The sequence below is a fragment of the Cydia amplana genome, chromosome 16 (assembly GCF_948474715.1).
Source record: "Cydia amplana chromosome 16, ilCydAmpl1.1, whole genome shotgun sequence".
NCBI lineage: Eukaryota > Metazoa > Arthropoda > Insecta > Lepidoptera > Tortricidae > Cydia > Cydia amplana.
This window is the reverse complement of record NC_086084.1, coordinates 15,274,804-15,294,996: the sequence shown is the minus strand read 5'-3', so window position 1 is coordinate 15,294,996 and position 20,193 is coordinate 15,274,804. Positions and strand designations below refer to the sequence as shown.

Below are 20,193 nucleotides of genomic sequence, written 5' to 3'. Positions count from 1 at the left end.
CGTTCTCGATGGCGTTTATGTCAGTGCCAAACTGATGGTAGCCGTATAGATGTTGAAACGATATGGATTGGATATGTCAGTGTCAAACAAGTGTCAATAGTGACGGTTCTTCAAACAAACACGTCACTTTTGACACTTGTTTGACACTGACATATCTTGGTGATGTCTAATAGATATCTAGTTCAAAATCGGAATCGGGTCCACAGTTGGATGCCTGCAACCCCACCGGTACATCGTAGCATATTAGCCACGTGAATTTTCATAAATAAACGTAAAAAATAACTGTATTTTTCACATTCAAGATACCTAGAAATAAACTTTTGACCTTACTTTTTCAGATTGAAATAGACGACCTTGAGTAGGTACCTTAGGTAGGTACTTTAAACATAAGTTAGGTATGCAAATTAGTTTAAAAATATTTAAGCTGGGGAATCCAATGTCATACGGATGAAAATAAGTCAAATTAAATTATATTACCTACTGGGATTGCATAAAAAAGATAAAAGCAACTATATAGGGGTGTTCTTTTTATAGGTAACATCTTTTATATTTTTTTAGTTTTATTTAATATTATTTTCGTTTTAATGTTTAGTTTTAATGTTTTTTTAATAGGTACTATTTTAAGTAGAAGCGTACTTATTATATTACTGTGTCAATAAAATAACCTACATTAAGTTGAGTACCCAAAAAAACTATATATAAATAAGTTTGTGGCGAAATATTGAAAAAATAGAGTTTTGGTCAAGCTTTTATCGCTGACTGTAGTTTTCTTTCCACAGGCAACTAATACTCATCGAGACAATACTAATAACAACCATAAACACAATTAGTTTGCGTTGTTTTATCACAGAGTTCCCATGGCGACATCCTGTTTCCATTATCAGATGCTCGATCAAAAGTTAGAGGGGGCACAATATTTAATATATTATATTGACAGAAAAAGATGACGAAACTCTAAGGCTTCCGTGGTTGCCATTTTGGCTAATGAACCCTAAAATTATATTATTATGTGTCAATAAGTTGTCGCTAATTGATTAAATAAATTGGCCAGTGACCACTGTTTTATTTATTGACGCAGTAAAGGTGCAATATAATCGATTTACGTCATTAAGGAACTGTTGTAAACATGTTATCAATTAATTGTAAAACGTCATTTGAATTTTATTTGTTTATTTCATCTTTATTGCACAAAATATATACAACAATGTACAAATGGCGGACTTAATGTCAAATGGCATTCTTTACCAGTCAAACACAGGTCCAAACAGAGATACCTACAATCCTGATTTTATGTCAGATAATCAATCAATCAATCAATAATTTTATTTCGTCATCATAGGTGTAAATACATTAGTACAGGTGTTAGAGTGTTTTTTCAATGCAGCAGCTATGATGTACCTTTCCGGCTTACGATATTTAAAATATAGCTAAGTAATACAATTATTTACAATTAAAATATAAGTTACAAACTGGAAAAAATAAATTTAATAAATATACCTAAATATCAACTGACCTTAACATAATATACCAACCTACAACTAGTAATAAAAACTTACAATGTCAGTTTAATATTCAATTAAATTTAGGAATAATTATGTAATAATAAAAGTTAAGTACCTAAGTGTGGAGTGGCGGGAGTGTGCATTGGACAGAGCCAAGTGGCGGGAAAGAGGGCAGGCCTTTGCCCAGCAGTGGGACACACTAATAGGCTATGGACTAGGCACGCTGTTGTAAACATGTTATCAATTAATTGTAAAACGTCATTTGAATTTTATTTGTTTATTTCATCTTTATTGCACAAAATATATACAACAATGTACAAATGGCGGACTTAATGTCAAATGGCATTCTTTACCAGTCAAACACAGGTCCAAACAGAGATACCTACAATCCTGATTTTATGTCAGATAATCAATCAATCAATAATTTTATTTCGTCATCATAGGTGTAAATACATTAGTACAGGTGTTAGTGTTTTTTCAATGCAGCAGCTATGATGTACCTTTCCGGCTTACGATATTTAAAATATAGCTAAGTAATACAATTATTTACAATTAAAATATAAGTTACAAACTGGAAAAAATAAATTTAATAAATATACCTAAATATCAACTGACCTTAACATAATATACCAACCTACAACTAGTAATAAAAACTTACAATGTCAGTTTAATATTCAATTAAATTTAGGAATAATTATGTAATAATAAAAGTTAAGTACCTAAGTGTGGAGTGGCGGGAGTGTGCATTGGACAGAGCCAAGTGGCGGGAAAGAGGGCAGGCCTTTGCCCAGCAGTGGGACACACTAATAGGCTACTAAAAAAATTAAAAAATTACAGTTTGAATCCGCTTGGTTTGATATATGTATAGAACTACTTAAGTACTTACCTTCTCAAGATATATGTCGTGAGTCGTGAGACATACTAGAGGGTTTTGACGCACTCAAATTTTCCTTTTTTTTTGCAAGCTTTTATTTAATTTGCCCTGTCAATATGTAAGTTTGTTGGTTTGTTAGAGTGGGTCAAACCTTGGAAGCTAAATTTGACCCCCTTCCCGATTTCCTCTTGAGCTGTAAATTTGCGTACATAATGTAAATCGGATGACAATGCAATATTATGATGACTTGAGCTACTGATAATGTTGACAGGAGGTGGCTATTATGAGAACTCTGTAATAAATCAACGCAGACTAATTGTGTTTGGGGTTGTTATAATTGTTTTCGATGAGTATTTATTTTCCTGTGGATAAAAAAAGTACAGTCAGCGATAAAAGCTTGTGCCAAACTTGAAAATTTTGCCAAAACCTTTTGCAATTTATGGCATTTATGGACGCAAAATTTAAACCCTTTCGCACTTATCTTATAAAAGTAGATGCAATTTTGAAACTTTTGAAAGTAGAGGTAACCGGGGTCCAGACGGGATGATCAAATCGACCGATTTGATCAGAAAATAAATTGGCGTCGATCTCCAATTTAATCACCAATTTCAGTTTTATGGCGATATTGGAGCGTTCTAAATTAAAAAAGGTGCCCCCAAAGGCGAATACTGGAGGCACAAATTGGTATTCTTGCGTCCGCACCTCCATTTTATCGGCAATATTGGTCATAATTATGTGCTTATTGTGTCTTTTTTCTTTTTCCTTTTGTTTTATTTTGTTACTGTGTTTTGCGACAATAAATGACTTTTTTTTTTTTTTTTTTCATAATCGGCGATTGAAATCAGCGAGCCAAATTGGCGTTTGCGTCCGTACGTCCTGATTTGATCGGACAATTTCATCAGATGGGCGTAAAAGGATCTCTATTGTTTCCCAAATAGTTTTAAGCCATAATGTATTGTTTGCCCGAATTTTCGTTAGTCATAATTCATTTAATTCAGTAACGCGTCACTTTTCAGGATTGACATAAAACAAACCTAACCTAACCTATCTATAGGATAACATAACGAAAATCCTGAAATGTTAACGGTTTCAGTTTTATGACTAATGATAATATGACAAACAATACATTCTGACTTAAAACTTTATGGGAAACAACGGAACCCCGGGCGTAAAATCGTCCTCGTCTGGACACGCCTGTACTTATCTAATTCTTTGCTATGCGCAGGAAGCCGACTGCTGCTATGCTTCTCAATCAAACGCAACTGGGATCGCCTGCGCAAGACGGCGGCCGACGGCCCGGACTCGAGGCTGGCACGACTGAAATGCTTCAACGGATTCAAGTAAGACATGTTCTTACAATCAATCAATCAATCAATCATTTATTTCAGACATAAAATTGCAGCTGGGAAAGGGTCTATATTGGGTCGCATAATAATTGATTGTCCTAAATGTACCTAATGTTACGCATAAAACTCATTTCGCATTTATAATTGTTATTGTGCTAAAACTATTAGCATTTGGCCAAGTCATTATACATATTACAAATTAAAGATATCTTATTGATGCGGTTTTAACACCCCCTGGCACTGATTAAAATAACCGACTTGGTTTCACATTACATCTCAAAACATTTTTGTAGTAAAAGCGTTGCAAGACTTGCACCTTTTTACATGTAATGTTTTTGATCGGATTATGATTTTGGGAAAATGATCTAACCAGTCTTAAAGATATTATAGGAAATATGTAGTTGCAGAGATATAGTAAGCTCTAGCACTTTTCAATACGTCTGGTTTTTGGGTCCGACCTATTTAGGTTTTCAAGCACGTTTCATGGTAACATTTATCAAAAATCAGCATGATGAAATCTCCTTGAAGGCATTAAATCATAAAAATGTAGTTAGTTTGTATGATCACTAAAATGTATAAAATAAAAATTATTAATTAAAAATTTAAAAAAAACACGACTGCAGTTTAAAAGCGAACTGAAAAGCTAAAAATAATTTAGTTATGTTAGTTACTCAACTTAATGAATGTAAATTAGAATATAAGTGTTCAGTCAGGGTCATAAACAGCAACATGCAAAAGTTTAGGCTCATTTAGGATCGTGACTGTACCTGTATATTTTATTTTGATAGTCACGATCCTAAATGAGCCTAAACTTTTGCATTTGCTGTTTATGACCCTGACTGAACACTTATATTCTAATTTATATTCATTAAGTTGTAGTTACTCAACTTAATGAATATAAATTAGAATATAAGTGTACATAACTAAATTTATTTTTAGCTCTTCAGTTCGCTTTTAAACTGCAGTCGTGTTTTATTTTTATTTTTTATTAATATTTTTTTTTAAGAAAACGTAAATGTCTGACAAAAACTTATTTCTGTTATAGGACTATCACGACGGTGTTAGTGATCATGGCACATTCTCCGATGAACATCGCAATGTCCACCAGCAACCCAGAGTTCCTTGAAAACGTACGTTCAGTCAAAAGGAGTCATCTTCACCATATTCACCTTCAAGATATATATTAGATATGTCGGCGGCCGATCGTAAGATCAGGTAGATCGTAATGTTCCTGTGTAATGTTTTGACGATAGTGACATTAAACCAATATATAGGTAGGATAAGTTCGTTAGGTTGCTTTAGATGCCCAAAGGGCAAACTGCCCAGAAATAGCCCGTCGACTCAGGGAACGGGTCAAAGATTTTCACGTTTCACGATATGCCTAGGAATTTCACGATATGCCTGATCTTACGATCGGCCGCCGACATATATATATATATATATCACATCTAGAAGGTGAAGATGGTGAAGATTGGTATAAAAAAATTTTTGGTTGAGAACCGTCATAGGCTTAGAGTTTAGAGGATATAACCAAACGGAGTAGTTATCCTATAAGGGTTCCGTTTTTTCCTTTTGAGGTACGGAACCCTAATTAAGAAATACAATACAATACTTTACTAGACATCTCCCCAGGGATCTCAGCCACAAAGTTGGCTTATATAACGTATCTAATGTTTTATAATTGAAAAACATCTGCTGACATCTGCTGCATCTGCTGATCTGACTGTCTGCTGTACATTTTGCTGGGACATCTGTTAGCCGCGACCATGACCAGTGAAACCTGTGTCGAAACGTCGGTAATAAAGGTATGTGAATAAAATTCGCGTTACACCCGTCTACAAATGTGTTAATATGGACTTCCACTTGTATTACAAGTTACAAGCTTTTAAGAAACAGGCCCTGGGACTTGGAGGATTTACCGTATTTCAAGATAAGAGAATATAAGTTAAAATATAGTTTATTCAAGTAGGCATAATAGAATGCGCTATGAACGTCAAATAAAGCTACACCGGCTCCAACCCTACACCTTTGCCCCGAGAAGATTTAAATCCCCCCTCAATTGGAGGAGGGTATCCCAATATGGGACCGGCAACAAACTCGGCGGGACACATCTTTTCAAAAAATTACATCTTATAATTAACATGCACACATCCACATTCCAGATATACCACAACCCTATAGCCACCTATTTCTTCAACGGGACACTGATCGTCCAGATCTTCTTCCTGATCTCCGGGTTCCTTCTAGCCTATAACATTCTGCTGATGGAGGAGAAACGACCAATTAGCTGGGACATGCTGCCGAAGGGTGCACTCACCAGGTGGCTCAGGTGAGGACATCACTACATAGTATAAAACAAAGTCGCTGCCCGCTGTCTGTCTGGCCCTATGTATGCTTGGATAGCATAGTAAGTGCCCGCGTTTGTACAAGTTACGAAAATTAAAGTCTTGAACTCAGATAAAAGAAAGTTCCAAATTCAAATGCTTACATCAAAATTGGCCAATAGGGAGTATTACTGCAATGTTTTGCCGCCACTAGCGCCTTTAGTAAACCATAGAGTAACTTATTTATACATACTGTACCTTAATCTGTGTTTGGTTAAGTAATATTCCCTATTTGCGAATTTCGGTTTTCGCGGTAAGGGGCCCACTGATTAACAGTCCGCCGGACGATATCGGCCTGTCAGTTGTTCGGAACTGTCAAAATTTTCCGGTCCGCCGACCGGCGGACTGTTAATCAGTGGGTTCCTGTATGCCCCCCGAATGCCGGATGGCCCATAATATGAGAACAAAGGCACCTGTTAGGGAGTGGGCCCTGTTGCATGAAGTCCGGCTTTTTGCTTTTTTTGCCATACCTATACAGAAAAACACAAATGTTATATATTTTTTTAATTGAATCCGATTCCATTTTAAGAAGGTTTAGTTATTTTTATCCTTAAAGATATAAGATAAAGATAAAGATATTTATTTGCAAAATGTAGTGGTAAACATAGTTAGACAGTAGACAATTAAGTGCGTACATTTACTTAAAGAAGTATGCAAACAGTACGAAAATATAGTAGGCACTAGTACTAGTACGTTAACGAGTCTTAAAGTTTATTTCATGCACTGGTATAGCATACCTACTAATGTAGCTGTGAAGTTAATACATCGAGGTACTACGCCCACCGCCATAGGATAGGCCATCAAGCCGCATTTTCCCCGTCATACTTTTCACTTCTATTCGATATCCGGTATCGGACAATGTGGAAATTTAGTTTTTCATAGTCATTTTGTTTCTTTTTTAGATTAGCTCCTGTGAACGCCGTGGTCCTGGCCTTCGTGGCCACGTGGCAAAGGCATTTGGGAAGTGGACCTTTATGGAAGGTAAATATAAATTATATAAGTACATAAGTAGGTAATGTTACATTTTAATGTTCTTTGAAAAACCCAAAAAACCCGGCCAACAGCGACACGCACACGAAAGGTTCCGATACCATTACGAAAAAAACGGCAAAAAATCACGTTTGTTGTATGGGAGCCCCACTTAAATATTTATTTTATTCTGTTTTAGTATGTTTTGTTATAGTGGCAAAAAAAATGCATCAGCTGTAAAAAATTCAACTGTCTAGCTCACGGTTCATGAGATACAGCCTGGTTACACACAGACGGACAGTGCAGTCTTAGTGATAGGGTTCCGTTGCAGTCTCCTCTGACTCCTGGCAGAACCTGCATGTCGCATTTTGTTTCTTTGTCAACGGGCATTAGTAATGAACTTTAAAGGGCCGTCACAATAGCTACATAAATGCTTGCCCCAATAATAATAAGGTTGCGTTGTTACCCTTTGGGCACGGAACCCTAAACAACTTTTTAAATGGTTTTCAGTCCCTGGTACACAAGGAAGCAGCTCAGTGCAGACGCGACTGGTTCTACAACTTGTTGTATGTCAACAACTACGTTGACAATTCGGACTGCATGCCGCACACATGGTGATTCATCATCAGAGGGGCTACCGCGAAAACCGAAATTTGCAAATTGCGGGACGTAGTACGCTGAGCTAGAGTTACAGAGAAATGCCCGCCATTTGCTAACTTCAATTTTTGCGGTTATAGCTCAGATTTTATAGGATCTATTACTTACTTAAATCCTTTACTACGCTCTAATACGTTGTGAATTTACAGAGCATGATAATATATATCGGTCGGTAACCCAAACTCAGTTTTGACTAGTAATTATAGGAGCCTTAAGTTCAGAGTCATCGTGAATCGTACTACATAGTATCAAAACAAGGTTGATTTTTATTTAATTATTTTTTTACAATTGGCTAGTTTGTAGCTTGAGTTTAGCTTGTATTACATACATAGTTTATTTCCATAGGTACTTAGGCGCGGATATGCAGCTAAGCGTTTTCGGGCTGGTGGTGTTCTGCCTCGTGACCAGCCCCAGGGTCCGCAAGATGGCCGTCGCCGCCGCGTTCGTGGTTGGCATAATAACACCGGCGGTCCATGTCGTCGTTCAGAACCTCAGCCCTATCCTGCTTGTTTCGCCTGAGTAAGTAGTACTTCTACCCCCCTTTCCCAGTCTCTCTTCTTCTTTCTTGGCAATGAGGCAGAGGATTGTGACCACATGTAATTTGTCTCCAGTTTGTGCGGCCAAGCTGACCTCTTCATAGCGTTCGTAACCGTTTCATATACATATGTGCCCGACCCCGAGCACGTTGGCTATTGATTCGGCCTAAAATTATACATTTCTTCACATCATGATTGGACAACGCATAATATTTCCGAAGAATCAAAGGACCCGTCCATGCATGGTCCCTAGTCCCTACCTAGTACAACGCTTGTGTTACCTGACCTGCTAGCATGATAAGATAAGATAAAGATAAAGATAAAAGATAGTTTATTCAAGTAGGCATAATTACAATGCGCTTATGAACGTCAAATAAAGCTAGGTAGACCGGCTCCAACCCTACACCTCTGCCCCGAGAAGATTTAAATCCCCCCTCAATTGGAAGAGAGTATCCCAATATGGGACCGGCAACAAACTCGGCGGGACACATCTTTTAAAAAAAAAAATACATCTTATAATTAACATGCATTACGAGAAAATAAGGAAAAAGAAATGCAATTTAAATTACTATAGAATTCATGAGTTGCGTTCTCGCACGCGACTCCATACATCTGCGCGACTTAGGTTTAGGTTTAAAGATATTTATTCTCATAAAAGACATACAAGTCACTTACACGAGAACAGAGTTATAAAGTAAAAGTAATTATATCTGCGGTAGCATACAAAGTCGCTCGAGACGAGAGGTACACGCTCACGCAACTATTTTTTTTAAGGTGGGTAGTGGTTTAAAATGTACTGCGATAATTTAGCTTTAAACTCATGGTATAATAATATACTCCGCCTGGTACTCTCTTCCGAGATTCGCGAATGACCTAACTGGCACTTGCCTACGTCATCATGCTGTTTACAGGTTCTCAAACTTTAAAATGTGGAAGAATTTTAACCAACAGTGAAAATTATTTTAACGGCATTAATTTTAAGTTATTCATGTAGAAACATAGTAAAATAAAACAAATCTATACTGCACTTTTCACTCCTACTCTTACAGTTCCGAATAGAGCAGCCAACCATTTTCGTAACAAAACATTAATTACGAAGCTTACGACGTGAAAAGTTTGGAAAACACTGCGACTGCTGACACTGAGCGAGAAGGAAATAACAATTAACACGCGTTCGACAAGGACGGTCGGACAGGGACAAAATGGCGGATTGTCAAATGTGACAGCGCTATCCTGTGTTGCCAGTAGTGTAAACAGAATTACCCGAACGTCTGAAATTTCTTTCGTGAATCGGAAGATATTGCTAACGAATAATTAAAAATGACGTGTTATTGTAAAATTTAAGATAAAATACATATAAATGAAAATTATTAAATTATAAAGAAATAAATTAACTTATTAACCATAGATAATTGTACCCATGTAACATGTTATGTTGAAATAAAGTGGCAATGTTATTGTGACGTAGGCAAGTGACACTCTGGGAAGAGAAGACCATGTTTTATTAGACCATGCTCACTCATTGAATGAGCCTGCCCCTCTCAGATCAGACGGTAATTTATTATAAAGCTGTGCACCTTCATACGTAAACATTTTTTTACCTAATTGTGTTCTTATCTTTGGTAATAGGTACAATGAAACTCGCACGACGAGTAGTTCGTTTGGATATTTGCTTCTTCGTCATAAAGGCTAAGTTAGTATGGAGTGCACTGTTTAATATTTTTCTGACTAGAATGTTGGTACTATATACATATACAATTGTTTAATATTCATTAGGCTTCAAATATGGACTCGCCCGCGAGAACGCAACTCATGCTAGACCACCTGTAGAGCTAAGATGGTCGGTTCTTTATCATTTGTCACCATGCCTGTCACGTTCTAACAAGTATGTAAGTGCGAAAGTGACGCATGACATGACAGGTGATAAAAATGCGACCATGATACCGCTGCTGGTCGTAACTTAACGAATGCTGATCTGACGATGAAGCCAAAAGATGCATAGTAGAACTCACTCTTCAGTATCTACTCGTATTAGCTTAGCTTGAGTTATATCTCATTAGATCCGTATTACGAGGGGCGTTCAATAAAAAGTGAGAATGAGTATGTTATATACAACTTTTATTAAATGTAATTTTATTTTTCGACATAGTCACCTTTTAGCATAATACGCTTAGTATATCTTTTTTCTAAACTTAAAATTCCATTTCTAAAAATGGTTTCATCTTGAGTACTTAAAAAATCTTGTACTGCAGCGACTACCGCGTCGTCGTCTTCAAATTTCTTGCCTCTTAGGCATTCCTTCAATCTCGGAAATAGGTAGAAATCACTAGGGGCGAGGTCTGGTGAATACGGAGGATGCTTAAGGATATCGAACCCAGCATCACGTATTGCAGCCATTGCAACGGCGGACTTGTGTGCCGGTGCATTGTTCTGATGGAACAACACAATTTTCGACAGTTTACCTCGCCGTTTTTCACGGATCTCATTGCGCAATGTTGCTATTTGTTTGGCATATAAAGAGCCCGTAATAGTGGCTCCATGCTCGAGATACTCAATCATTACGACCCCTTTACCATCCCAAAAAACAGAGCCCATGACCTTACCGGCAGATGGGCCCACCTTGAATTTCTTCGGAGTTGGAGATGATGGCCTTTTCCATGTCATAGACTGCAGTTTCGTTTCAGGGTCGTAATGATGGAGCCATGTTTCGTCCATTGTTATAAATCGCGCCAAAAAAAGTTCCCGGTCTTGCTGTATCAGGTCCAAAGCTTCTTGACAAATCTCGACTCTAGTTTGTTTTTGTGTGTCAGTAAGCATTCTGGGTACCCAACGCGCTGATACCTTTTTCATACCCAAGCGTTCATGTAAAATATTATGCACGCTCTTCGTTGAAATCTTTACATTTTCAGCAATAAAACGAACCGTGACACGACGATCCGCCAAAACTAAGTTTTCGACTTTTTTCACAATTTCTTCAGTTACTGCTGTAGTAGGGCGTCCGGAGCGGGGGTCATCCATGGTCGATGTTCTTCCACGTCTAAATTCGGCGCACCAACGTGCGACTGTCGAATACGGAGGAGCATTAGACCTTAAAGTGTCCCGTAAATCTAAATTGACTTGGTCCGTAGAAAAAATTTTCAAACGGCAGTATTTGATAACGGCGCGCAGTTCAATTTTCTCCATTTTCGCTAACGTACTCAATAGCATCGCAAAGAAATCGCCGTATTTTTTTTTTAAACAAAAAACAGTTACTTTTTTTTCAGGGCAATCAGCTAGGTAGATTAGCTTTACCGGCCAGTATTTACTTTCCTAATATTTAAAGAGTTTGCATCTCATTCTCATTATATATTGAACGCCCCTCGTAATGTGTTTAATTATTTGGGAGTTTTAATTAAAATCGGCGATAAATGTGTTTTGAAAAATTATTAGTCAAAAGTATCAATCAAATCAGTTTTTGAATTCTTGGAATCCCTCAGTAGGGCTAAGATGGCCGGCTCTTTATCATTTGTCACCATGGCTGTCACGTTCTAACAAATATGTAAGTGCGAAAGTCACGCATGGCATGACAGGTGATAAAAATGCGACCATGATAGCTGGTCTGTACTCAAATTAGGTAACCCGTGTTCACAGAGTAGCCCGTACAATCTTCGTGACAGACCCCACTTTCAACAACCTGTACAAGCGCGGGCACACGAATCTAGTCAACTACGCCGTCGGGCTGGCGTCGGCCATGCTGGTCTACCACCTACAGCAGCAAAAGTTCGACATCACTAAGTATAAGGTAAGGTTTAATGTATAATTTTTTTCGAATTTAAACTGTTGTGAGACATACTAACATTGAATAATTTTACGGTTTAAACTCACTTGTTTTAAGTCACTCGCGCGGCATGTTTCGGAGAGCCTAGGTCTCCTTTTAGTGTTAGGTGACCAAAGCCCAAACACACCAATATGCCCGCCTACAATGACAGCGGAAGACCTCCCCCAATACAACCGGTTTTCTCGGCGCGCGCAGCGTGCGACGCGGCGTGCCGTAGTACGCGATACACGGCCGTCGTGAACGCTGCTCGTACTGTTAGTGCTTGAGAAAGGAGACCTAGGCTCTCCGAAACATGTCACGCGAGTGACTTAAAACAAGTGAGTCTAAACCGTAAAATTATTCAATATATTTTTTTTATACTTTTATACCAAGTCATTTATTAGATATCTAGACAAATCTAGTCTTACATGTCAGGTAAGTATAGTTCGTAGATTGGAAGCTGGCCCCGAACGGCTTATCCTTTGTCAATTGTTAAGTAAATCGGCACGTGCCACTCCCTGCATAAAAAATGGTTCAATCACTTTAACTGGTTATACTTTTAAGAAACTATAGTTTACAAATCAACCTTAAAAACTACTACATTTAAAACAAGTCACTTTACATAAAACTAATAGCTAGGTACTATAGGTAACTAATCAAATAACCCACCCCGAGTCATTCCAGGCGCAAAAGTTCCCAACACGCTCGCTGCGTTTCCGCGTTGAATCGCAATAGATAACCTTTGCAAATGACCCGGAGCGGGGATAGGGTTGCCAGATCGAAAGGCGCTATTATCGGGAAAAAATATCAATTTTTCGGGATTTTGGGACTTAAGTCGGGAAAAAAAAAACATTCAAATTAAAGTAATTGTATTAAAAACAACGATATTTTACATTATTACCACTACCTATGTCAGCTGCTCTGCCCAATCTCGCCACGCGCGCGCGCTGATGGGGTCGACGCGGGTCGCTCGCTTGCTCGACGACAGTTTGGAACTTGAAATTATAGTTTTATAACGTGAAGCTGTTTTTCGGGAAAGTTATCACTTTGTCGGGAATCGGGAACACAAGCTAAAAATCGGGACAATCCCGCCAAATCCCGACCATCTGGCAAACCTAAGCGGGGATCAAGCCCCCTCTCTCGCAAGCGACTCCCGAGCTTAATATTAATATTATTGATTAATTCAAGCTGAGTGAGGACCGACTAATCCCAATTTTTCTTTCCCCTCTGGGTTGGAAGGTCAGATGGCAGTCGCTTTCGTAAAAACCAATCCAATCCAATCCAATCCAAGCCAATCGCCAATTGCTGGGATTAGTTTCAAAGCGGAGCTCAGGCTCTGAGCCGCAGCAAAATGCCGGGACAACGCGAGGAAGATGATGATGATTATTGATTAATTCAAGCTGAGTGAGGATCGTTTAGCGCAATGTTCTGAGGCTGCACGGTCGCATTTTTATCGCATGTCACCATGCCTGTCACGTTGACAGGCGATAAAAATGGAACCATGCTGCGCTGTTCATCTTAATGAAGCTTTGTTATTATATTTTGTTAATTTTTGTGCTAAATAAATATTATTTGGTTACTTAATTTCAGAAATACGTTCCCTTATACTACGGGCTGGTCCCATTCGCCGTGTTCCTGATTTCGAGTGGTAGTTTCCTGTACATCGACGGCATAGAGGTTCCACTGGCGGCGCGGGCGGTGTACGCATGCGCTTTAAGACTCGTATACGGACTCACTATTGCTGCGGTTATGAATGGCGCGATCTTTAAGTTTGAAAGTAAGTTGGTAATCATCTAATAGGGAATATTACGCGAAACTCTGCGTAGCGGCGCCACTCCCACAATAAGTCACAATCTAAGGGTCTACCGCAAACGGAGTTTCGATTTCGCGTTTCCTGGTATAGTACGGCCCTTCTGAGGTGAACTTTTCGCTTCAAACCTTAATCTTTCAAACAAAGGCCATTGTCTCTATTATCGCAAAGCCGCTAGCTCGAGCGTTAGCACGTGCCAGTACAACATTCATATTGAAAAACAACCGGTATCGTCATAGTATTAAGGTTCAAATTTAATGTCACTGATATTCTAGATATTACGTTTTGGTAGTGTAGGACGATAGACCGCCCCGAAGCGATACGGCACTCATATTATTTTGATACTTAGTGTGGTGTTAAAAATGAAACGTGGTCATTTATGTGGTCAGCTTGCGGTGGTAAATGTAATAATTTACAAAGATGCAGCTGCAAGCATTGTTATTTTGCCGGTTGTTTTTCAATATGAATGTTGTACTGGCACGTGCTAAGTCTGGAGCTAGCCGCTTTGCGATAATAGAGACAATGGCCTTTGTTTGAAAGATTAAGGTTTTGAAGCGAAAAGTTCACCTCAGAAGGGCCGTACTATAGGCCCTTTGTAAACAAACCGCCTTGATGAATCAATGTCATATTTTAGTGTCTGTGAAAACTTGTCAAAAACAGTTTAAGGCACAGTATATACATATGTTACTCTATGGTTTATAAAAGGCGCTAGTGCTGCACTCTGGCGGCAAACATTGCAGTAATACTCCCTATTCTCGATGAGTATTAGATGCCCGTGGAAAGAAAAGTCCGCGATACAGTCACGCTCCGTGATTGTTACACGATATAGGGATCTAGCTATATTGGGCGTTCATAGCGTAAGTATGGAACAACCAATTTAGCTAGGACGCTAAATGGAGTAACAATGAAATTTTTGCTTATTTGTACTTGTGTATCATAGGACGCTATGCGTGTAAATTAAGATCTTATATAACCTTAATTACAGTATGTAACTGAACGAAAAGCAATTACTCAAACCCGTTAATGTTTAGGTCATATTAAGCAACTTTTACTATGGGACCAACCCCGAAATCGCGAAAAAAAAATTGACTCTCCCATAGGAAATTTCAACATCAGACCAGCAAAATGTATGAAACATCCAATTTTTTTCCGCGTTTTCGGGGTCGATCCCATAGTAAAAGTTGCTCAGTATGACCTAAACATTAATGGGGTTGAGTAATAGGGATGTTGACAATTTTTTGGAACTGGTTTCATTTTGTAGATAGACACGTAATAATTACAGAAAAAAATATTAAAAAAATATATTCATTAATTTTGAATAAAAAAACATGTATAATAAGTTTCGTGTTTAAATTTCGCGCCTAAACGCTCCAAACTGTCACGTGACCTTGATGACGTAACGGCGTTTTAAACAAACTGCTGTCAGTCATTTTTTTTAATTCTTTATATGGCAACTGACAATTTTTTTTTAAAGCCTTAACACACTACCGCATCGGACAGCGACCTTCTTTCTCGCTCTAACTTATAGCTGCGTCCTTAACGCACCACCTTACACACTATCGATTCATGCGCCGCACCGCACCAAGATCGCGTTTCGGTACGATAAAAGTCTTCGCACATTATAACAATTCCACGCCAACGCGGCAGCAACTCTACTCACACTCTCGATGAGTAGTCAACTAGTTGATCCACCCAATGGTCACTAGTGGACAACGCGGTGTCAACGAGTGGACAACGCGGTGTCAACGAGTGGACAACGCGGTGTCAACGAGTGGACAACGCGGTCCCAACGAGTGGGTTATTCAACAGACAACTCGTCTAACCTCAGTTTTCGGTTGAATTTTGACCAAAGAAGTCGTGTGCTTATGAAATGTCGAACTTTACATTCAGTGAACTGGCGATTATAGCTATTATACTTGATAATGAAAATGAACGAAACAGCAGGAAAAGAAGATATTGGGTACATGATATGTTGCGACAAAGGAAATCAGAAGGGGAATATTGGAATATCCGGAAACGTCTGCTAGATGACGAAGAAAAATTCTATATCTATTTCCGTATGCCGAGATACTTGTTTTATTATGTACTTAATATTATTGAGGACGACATCTACAAAAGAAACACGCGATTTAGAGAAGCTGTATCACCGGAAGAAAAGCTGGCAGTGACATTAAGGTAAGCAAAAAGAAACTTTTTTATAATTTATATGTATTTATTTATATATCAAGTTAAAGGATAAATCAAAGCAAAGCAATTTTACTTTAGTTGTGTTAAACCATCAACCCTCGATTCTTCCATAGGCGTTGTATTTTGCTGTTGGGTGCTAGCGGTGCTACTACCGGTAGTACCTGCATTTAGGTTTTGAGTTGTGTAGCCAGAAGTTCCTGGTGCAAAAAAATCTTCATAGTAACAGTTTCGATTATTTTGCAGTTCTTGTATTTCAGCTTCCGAAACTAAATTAAAAATTCTTGACTTTTAAAAGTGCTTGATTATAGGTAGATAATTTTTTTACTGTGCTAGAAATACTTAAAAAAAAATTATCCATTTCGTCTTTCTGCTTTCCATCTTCATCGTTTTTGTTTTTTAATAAATATTCCATTAAGACCGCCGATGCACTTGTTTCTTGCAATTTCTTTCGTTTTGTCGTTTTTGGAATGTCAGGAAACACTGATCTAGATGATTCGTACATAGACACCGAAGATTCAGGACGCTCCGAGGTAATTGACGAGTCTTGAGATTCTTCATTATTAGTCACATTGGCAAGAATTTCCGCAGCAGATAAGCTATTTTCATCATCACCATCATCTGTGTTGTCCACTGACGTCACTGTAGACCGTTCTTTATAATGTGGTAATAAAAAAGACATTTCAGTTTCATATTGCCATTTTTTATTAGTATTAGCACTCTGACCACTTTTAGTTGCTTTCTTTTTAATGGCTCTTCTATGATATTCCCTTAAGTTTTGCCATATCTTCTTACATTCTGACGCTGTAACAAAATAATATAAATATAAAGAAAAATTGGTTGTTTCAGGTACTTGATTAGTGGCTGTTCATTTAGGACTATGAGTTCAAGCTTTCGGTTAGGCGAAAGTACCATCCGGTCGATATTAAAAGATGTGTGCAATGCGATTATAAATACAATGAAGGGGAAGTTCATGCCCACACCTACTACCGAAGACTGGAAAAGAATCGCAGATGGTTTCAATAAAAAATGGAATTTTCCAAACTGTATAGGTGCCATCGACGGCAAACATGTAAACATAATTGCCCCTCCTAGCAGCGGCTCGCTATTTTTTAATTATAAAAAACACTTCTCTATCGTCCTCATGGCTATCGTCGATGATAGATACAGATTTATAGCTGTCGATATAGGGGCCTATGGCAGGAATAGTGATGGCGGAATTTTGGCATCGTCAAGATTAGGAAGAGCGATTGAAATGAATACATTTAATATTCCAACTGACACACCATTACCTGGTACTGAAATAATAATGCCACATGTTTTTGTAGCCGACGAAGCGTTTCCTTTAAAAAGGAATTTATTGCGACCATATCCACGTTCAAGTGGCATTTCAGAAAAGGAAAGAATATACAATAATCGCTTATCGCGAGCTCGCAGAGTAGTTGAAAACGCGTTCGGCATCTTATATCAAAAATTTGGAATTTATAATAAGAATTTGCATTTACACCCAAAATATGTTGATATTGTGGTCTTTGCGACGTGTATTTTACACAATGTCATGCGGTGTTATAATATAACATCCGATGATGAAGTCAACACAAGGCAGAGTTCGGCCAATAATGATGATGAACAGAGATTACTAAGTACACTTCCAGAAGATATAAGTGAATCTTCGGCATCTGCTTTTGAAACTCGTGATATGTTTGCAACTTATTTTCAATCTCCCAAAGGACGAGTTCCGTGGCAGCATTTAATATAGATCATGGATAATTAATATGTAATAATCATAAGAAGTTGGTTATAATATTATTGGCTTATTAAGAATATTAAACAAGTTTCTATACTAAGGTGGGATTTTATTACTGATTACCTATATTAAATAAACGTAAGGCACTTTATTATAACATACAGAAACCCAAACTAAAAATAAAAAATATATGACGTAGATTTAATATTTTATGTCAGTAAATTCTGGGATTTTATATTACTGTATGTGAAAAAACGAATTTTTACGATAAACCAAGATTTTTCGAGTGTCCAAGTAGAAAATCGTAGGTACTGTAACTGTACAATAACATACCTACTTTTTGGATGTAACAGGTTGAATTAAATTTTCTCAAAATGTACTTTAATGAAATGACTTATAAGTTTTAACATTATTTTTAATATCTATTAGAATCACACATATTTATTGGTTCGATAGCTGAATTTCTGTAGATTATGGCAAAATCAATAACTCAATACCAACACTGAAAACGTCACAAATAGAAATTAATTATGTTAAAAATTCTTACCTGGTTGCGACAATACAATAGCGATTTCATTCCATGCCTTTTCCTTCTTATGTACGTCACTATATTTCGAATCACTAAGGTCGTATAGTAGCGGATATTTTCGCACTTCTTCTATCAACTTTTCTTTCTGCATGATCGAAATCAGAGATCGAAATCGAAAAATATCACCGTGTACCGCTTATCAACGTGCACTCCGTCCTTCGATTCTATAGTGAATGATGGCGGGCGGGGGGAAGGCACGGGGCGGACGGGTGGGCTGGCAAATGGTTGCCCGTCACGCGTCAGTCGCAAACGCATAGTCGTTGCGTGGACGACGTGTGGTCATTGCGTGACAAACGTGTCGGGGTTGACCTTTAGTGTACGATGCGTAGGCCACTCGTTGTACACTACTTTATAATCATTTTTTGAAATTAAACCTTGAACATATGACACAGGGCTTAAATATCAATGTCTAGCATAGAGTCGAGTCGCCGGTGAGTTGTTATAATGTGCGAAGACCTTAATCTGTAGACACTGGTGATTCCACTGTGATTACGTCACGCGCTCCGATTGGCGTTTGCAGTCACGTGATACTGGGCATTATTTTAAATACTTTTGATTATTTTTAATTAATTTATTACGCATATTTACACTTGCAAAATATGATTTTCCGCGTTCTAATATTCCCTGCTATGGTAAAAACATAACATGTTATATATTCGCGATTCATGTCAACATCCCTATTGCTTTTCGTTCAGTTACATACTGTATATTCATTGTGAATAAAGATTTCATTCATTCATTCATTCAGATCTGTACTGCGGCGTGCTAGAATGGCGTGGCTGGGAGCCTCTTGGACGCCTGTCTTATGCGGCCTTCCTGGTGCATGTCAGCATCATCAGAACAGTGACTGGCGCCTATGCCGTGTTGACATACAGCTCCGTCAATCAGATAGTGAGTTACAAGTTACAAATTTCATTGCGCTATTAGTTTCCGTCCATGCTCTAGTGTATGGTACTAGAAACTTTTTCTATTACTCCCGCTAAGCCTGCGTGCAATCCTACATTTACTGAGCGAGTATGATGAAAAGAGTATTTGTATTGTATATTGTACTGTATAAAAAACCCTGCCAAGTGGGAGTCGGACTCGCGTTCCAAGGGTTCCGCACATTCACGTTTGACTGCACATTTCTAATAGGTTTTCCTGTCATCTATAGTTAAAGAGCTATTGTGTATTTTTTTTCAAAATTTTAGACCCACTGGTTTCGGAGATAAAGGGGGGAATGGTCGAACATACAGACAGACAGACGCACGAGTGATCCTATAAGGGTTCCGTTTTTCATTTTGAGGTACGGAACCCTAAAAAAGGAAAATAAAAAAACTTTTTTTTGCAGGCGATGAGGTTTCTGGGCGTACTCTGCCTGTCATACATGATCGCTGCTCCGCTGTGGATGCTGGTGGAAGCTCCCTTCTGCGAGCTGGTGAAGCTCTGCCTCTATCCTAAGAAGAAGGAACATAAGCCTGAATTGACTATACAGTGCGAGGGAAAAAATGACAAGATTTGTATTAAATTATAAAAGAACTGATTTTTTTTTCTTTTACTCTCATTTCATCTTCTACTTCCTCGCGTAATCCGTTCATTTTGCCACGGCTCATGGGAGCCTGGGGTCCGCTTGACGACTAATCCCAAGAATTGACGTAAGCTCTAGTTTTTACGAAAGCGACCGCCATCTGATCTGACCTTCCAACTTCCAACCCAGAAAACTAGACCTTATTGGGATTATTCCGGTTTCCTCACGATGTTTTCCTTCACCGAAAAGCAACTGGTAAATATCAAATGATATTTCGTACATAAGTTCCGAA

General features: G+C 38.2%; 2 protein-coding genes across 2 annotated transcripts in view; both read left to right on the top strand.

Moving 5' to 3' along the window:
• Window positions 1-19,907, top strand: part of LOC134655473 (nose resistant to fluoxetine protein 6-like) — a 40,877-nt gene extending 20,970 nt beyond the window's left edge. Inside the window, exons 5-14 of the mRNA XM_063510937.1 lie at window positions 3,602-3,716; window positions 4,768-4,852; window positions 5,885-6,051; window positions 7,009-7,087; window positions 7,586-7,689; window positions 8,078-8,251; window positions 11,899-12,049; window positions 13,655-13,841; window positions 19,143-19,285; window positions 19,725-19,907. Coding sequence (XP_063367007.1) covers window positions 3,602-3,716; window positions 4,768-4,852; window positions 5,885-6,051; window positions 7,009-7,087; window positions 7,586-7,689; window positions 8,078-8,251; window positions 11,899-12,049; window positions 13,655-13,841; window positions 19,143-19,285; window positions 19,725-19,907 — 1,388 coding nt within the window. The remainder of the gene's footprint in view (window positions 1-3,601; window positions 3,717-4,767; window positions 4,853-5,884; window positions 6,052-7,008; window positions 7,088-7,585; window positions 7,690-8,077; window positions 8,252-11,898; window positions 12,050-13,654; window positions 13,842-19,142; window positions 19,286-19,724) is intronic.
• On the top strand, window positions 15,492-17,905 carry LOC134655081 (uncharacterized). Its single transcript, XM_063510543.1, has 2 exons — window positions 15,492-16,049; window positions 16,908-17,905. Exons 1-2 carry the CDS (start codon window positions 15,745-15,747, stop codon window positions 17,815-17,817), a joined length of 1,215 nt encoding a protein of 404 aa, XP_063366613.1. The 5' UTR covers window positions 15,492-15,744; the 3' UTR covers window positions 17,818-17,905.
• Window positions 19,908-20,193: the final 286 nt, after the last annotated feature.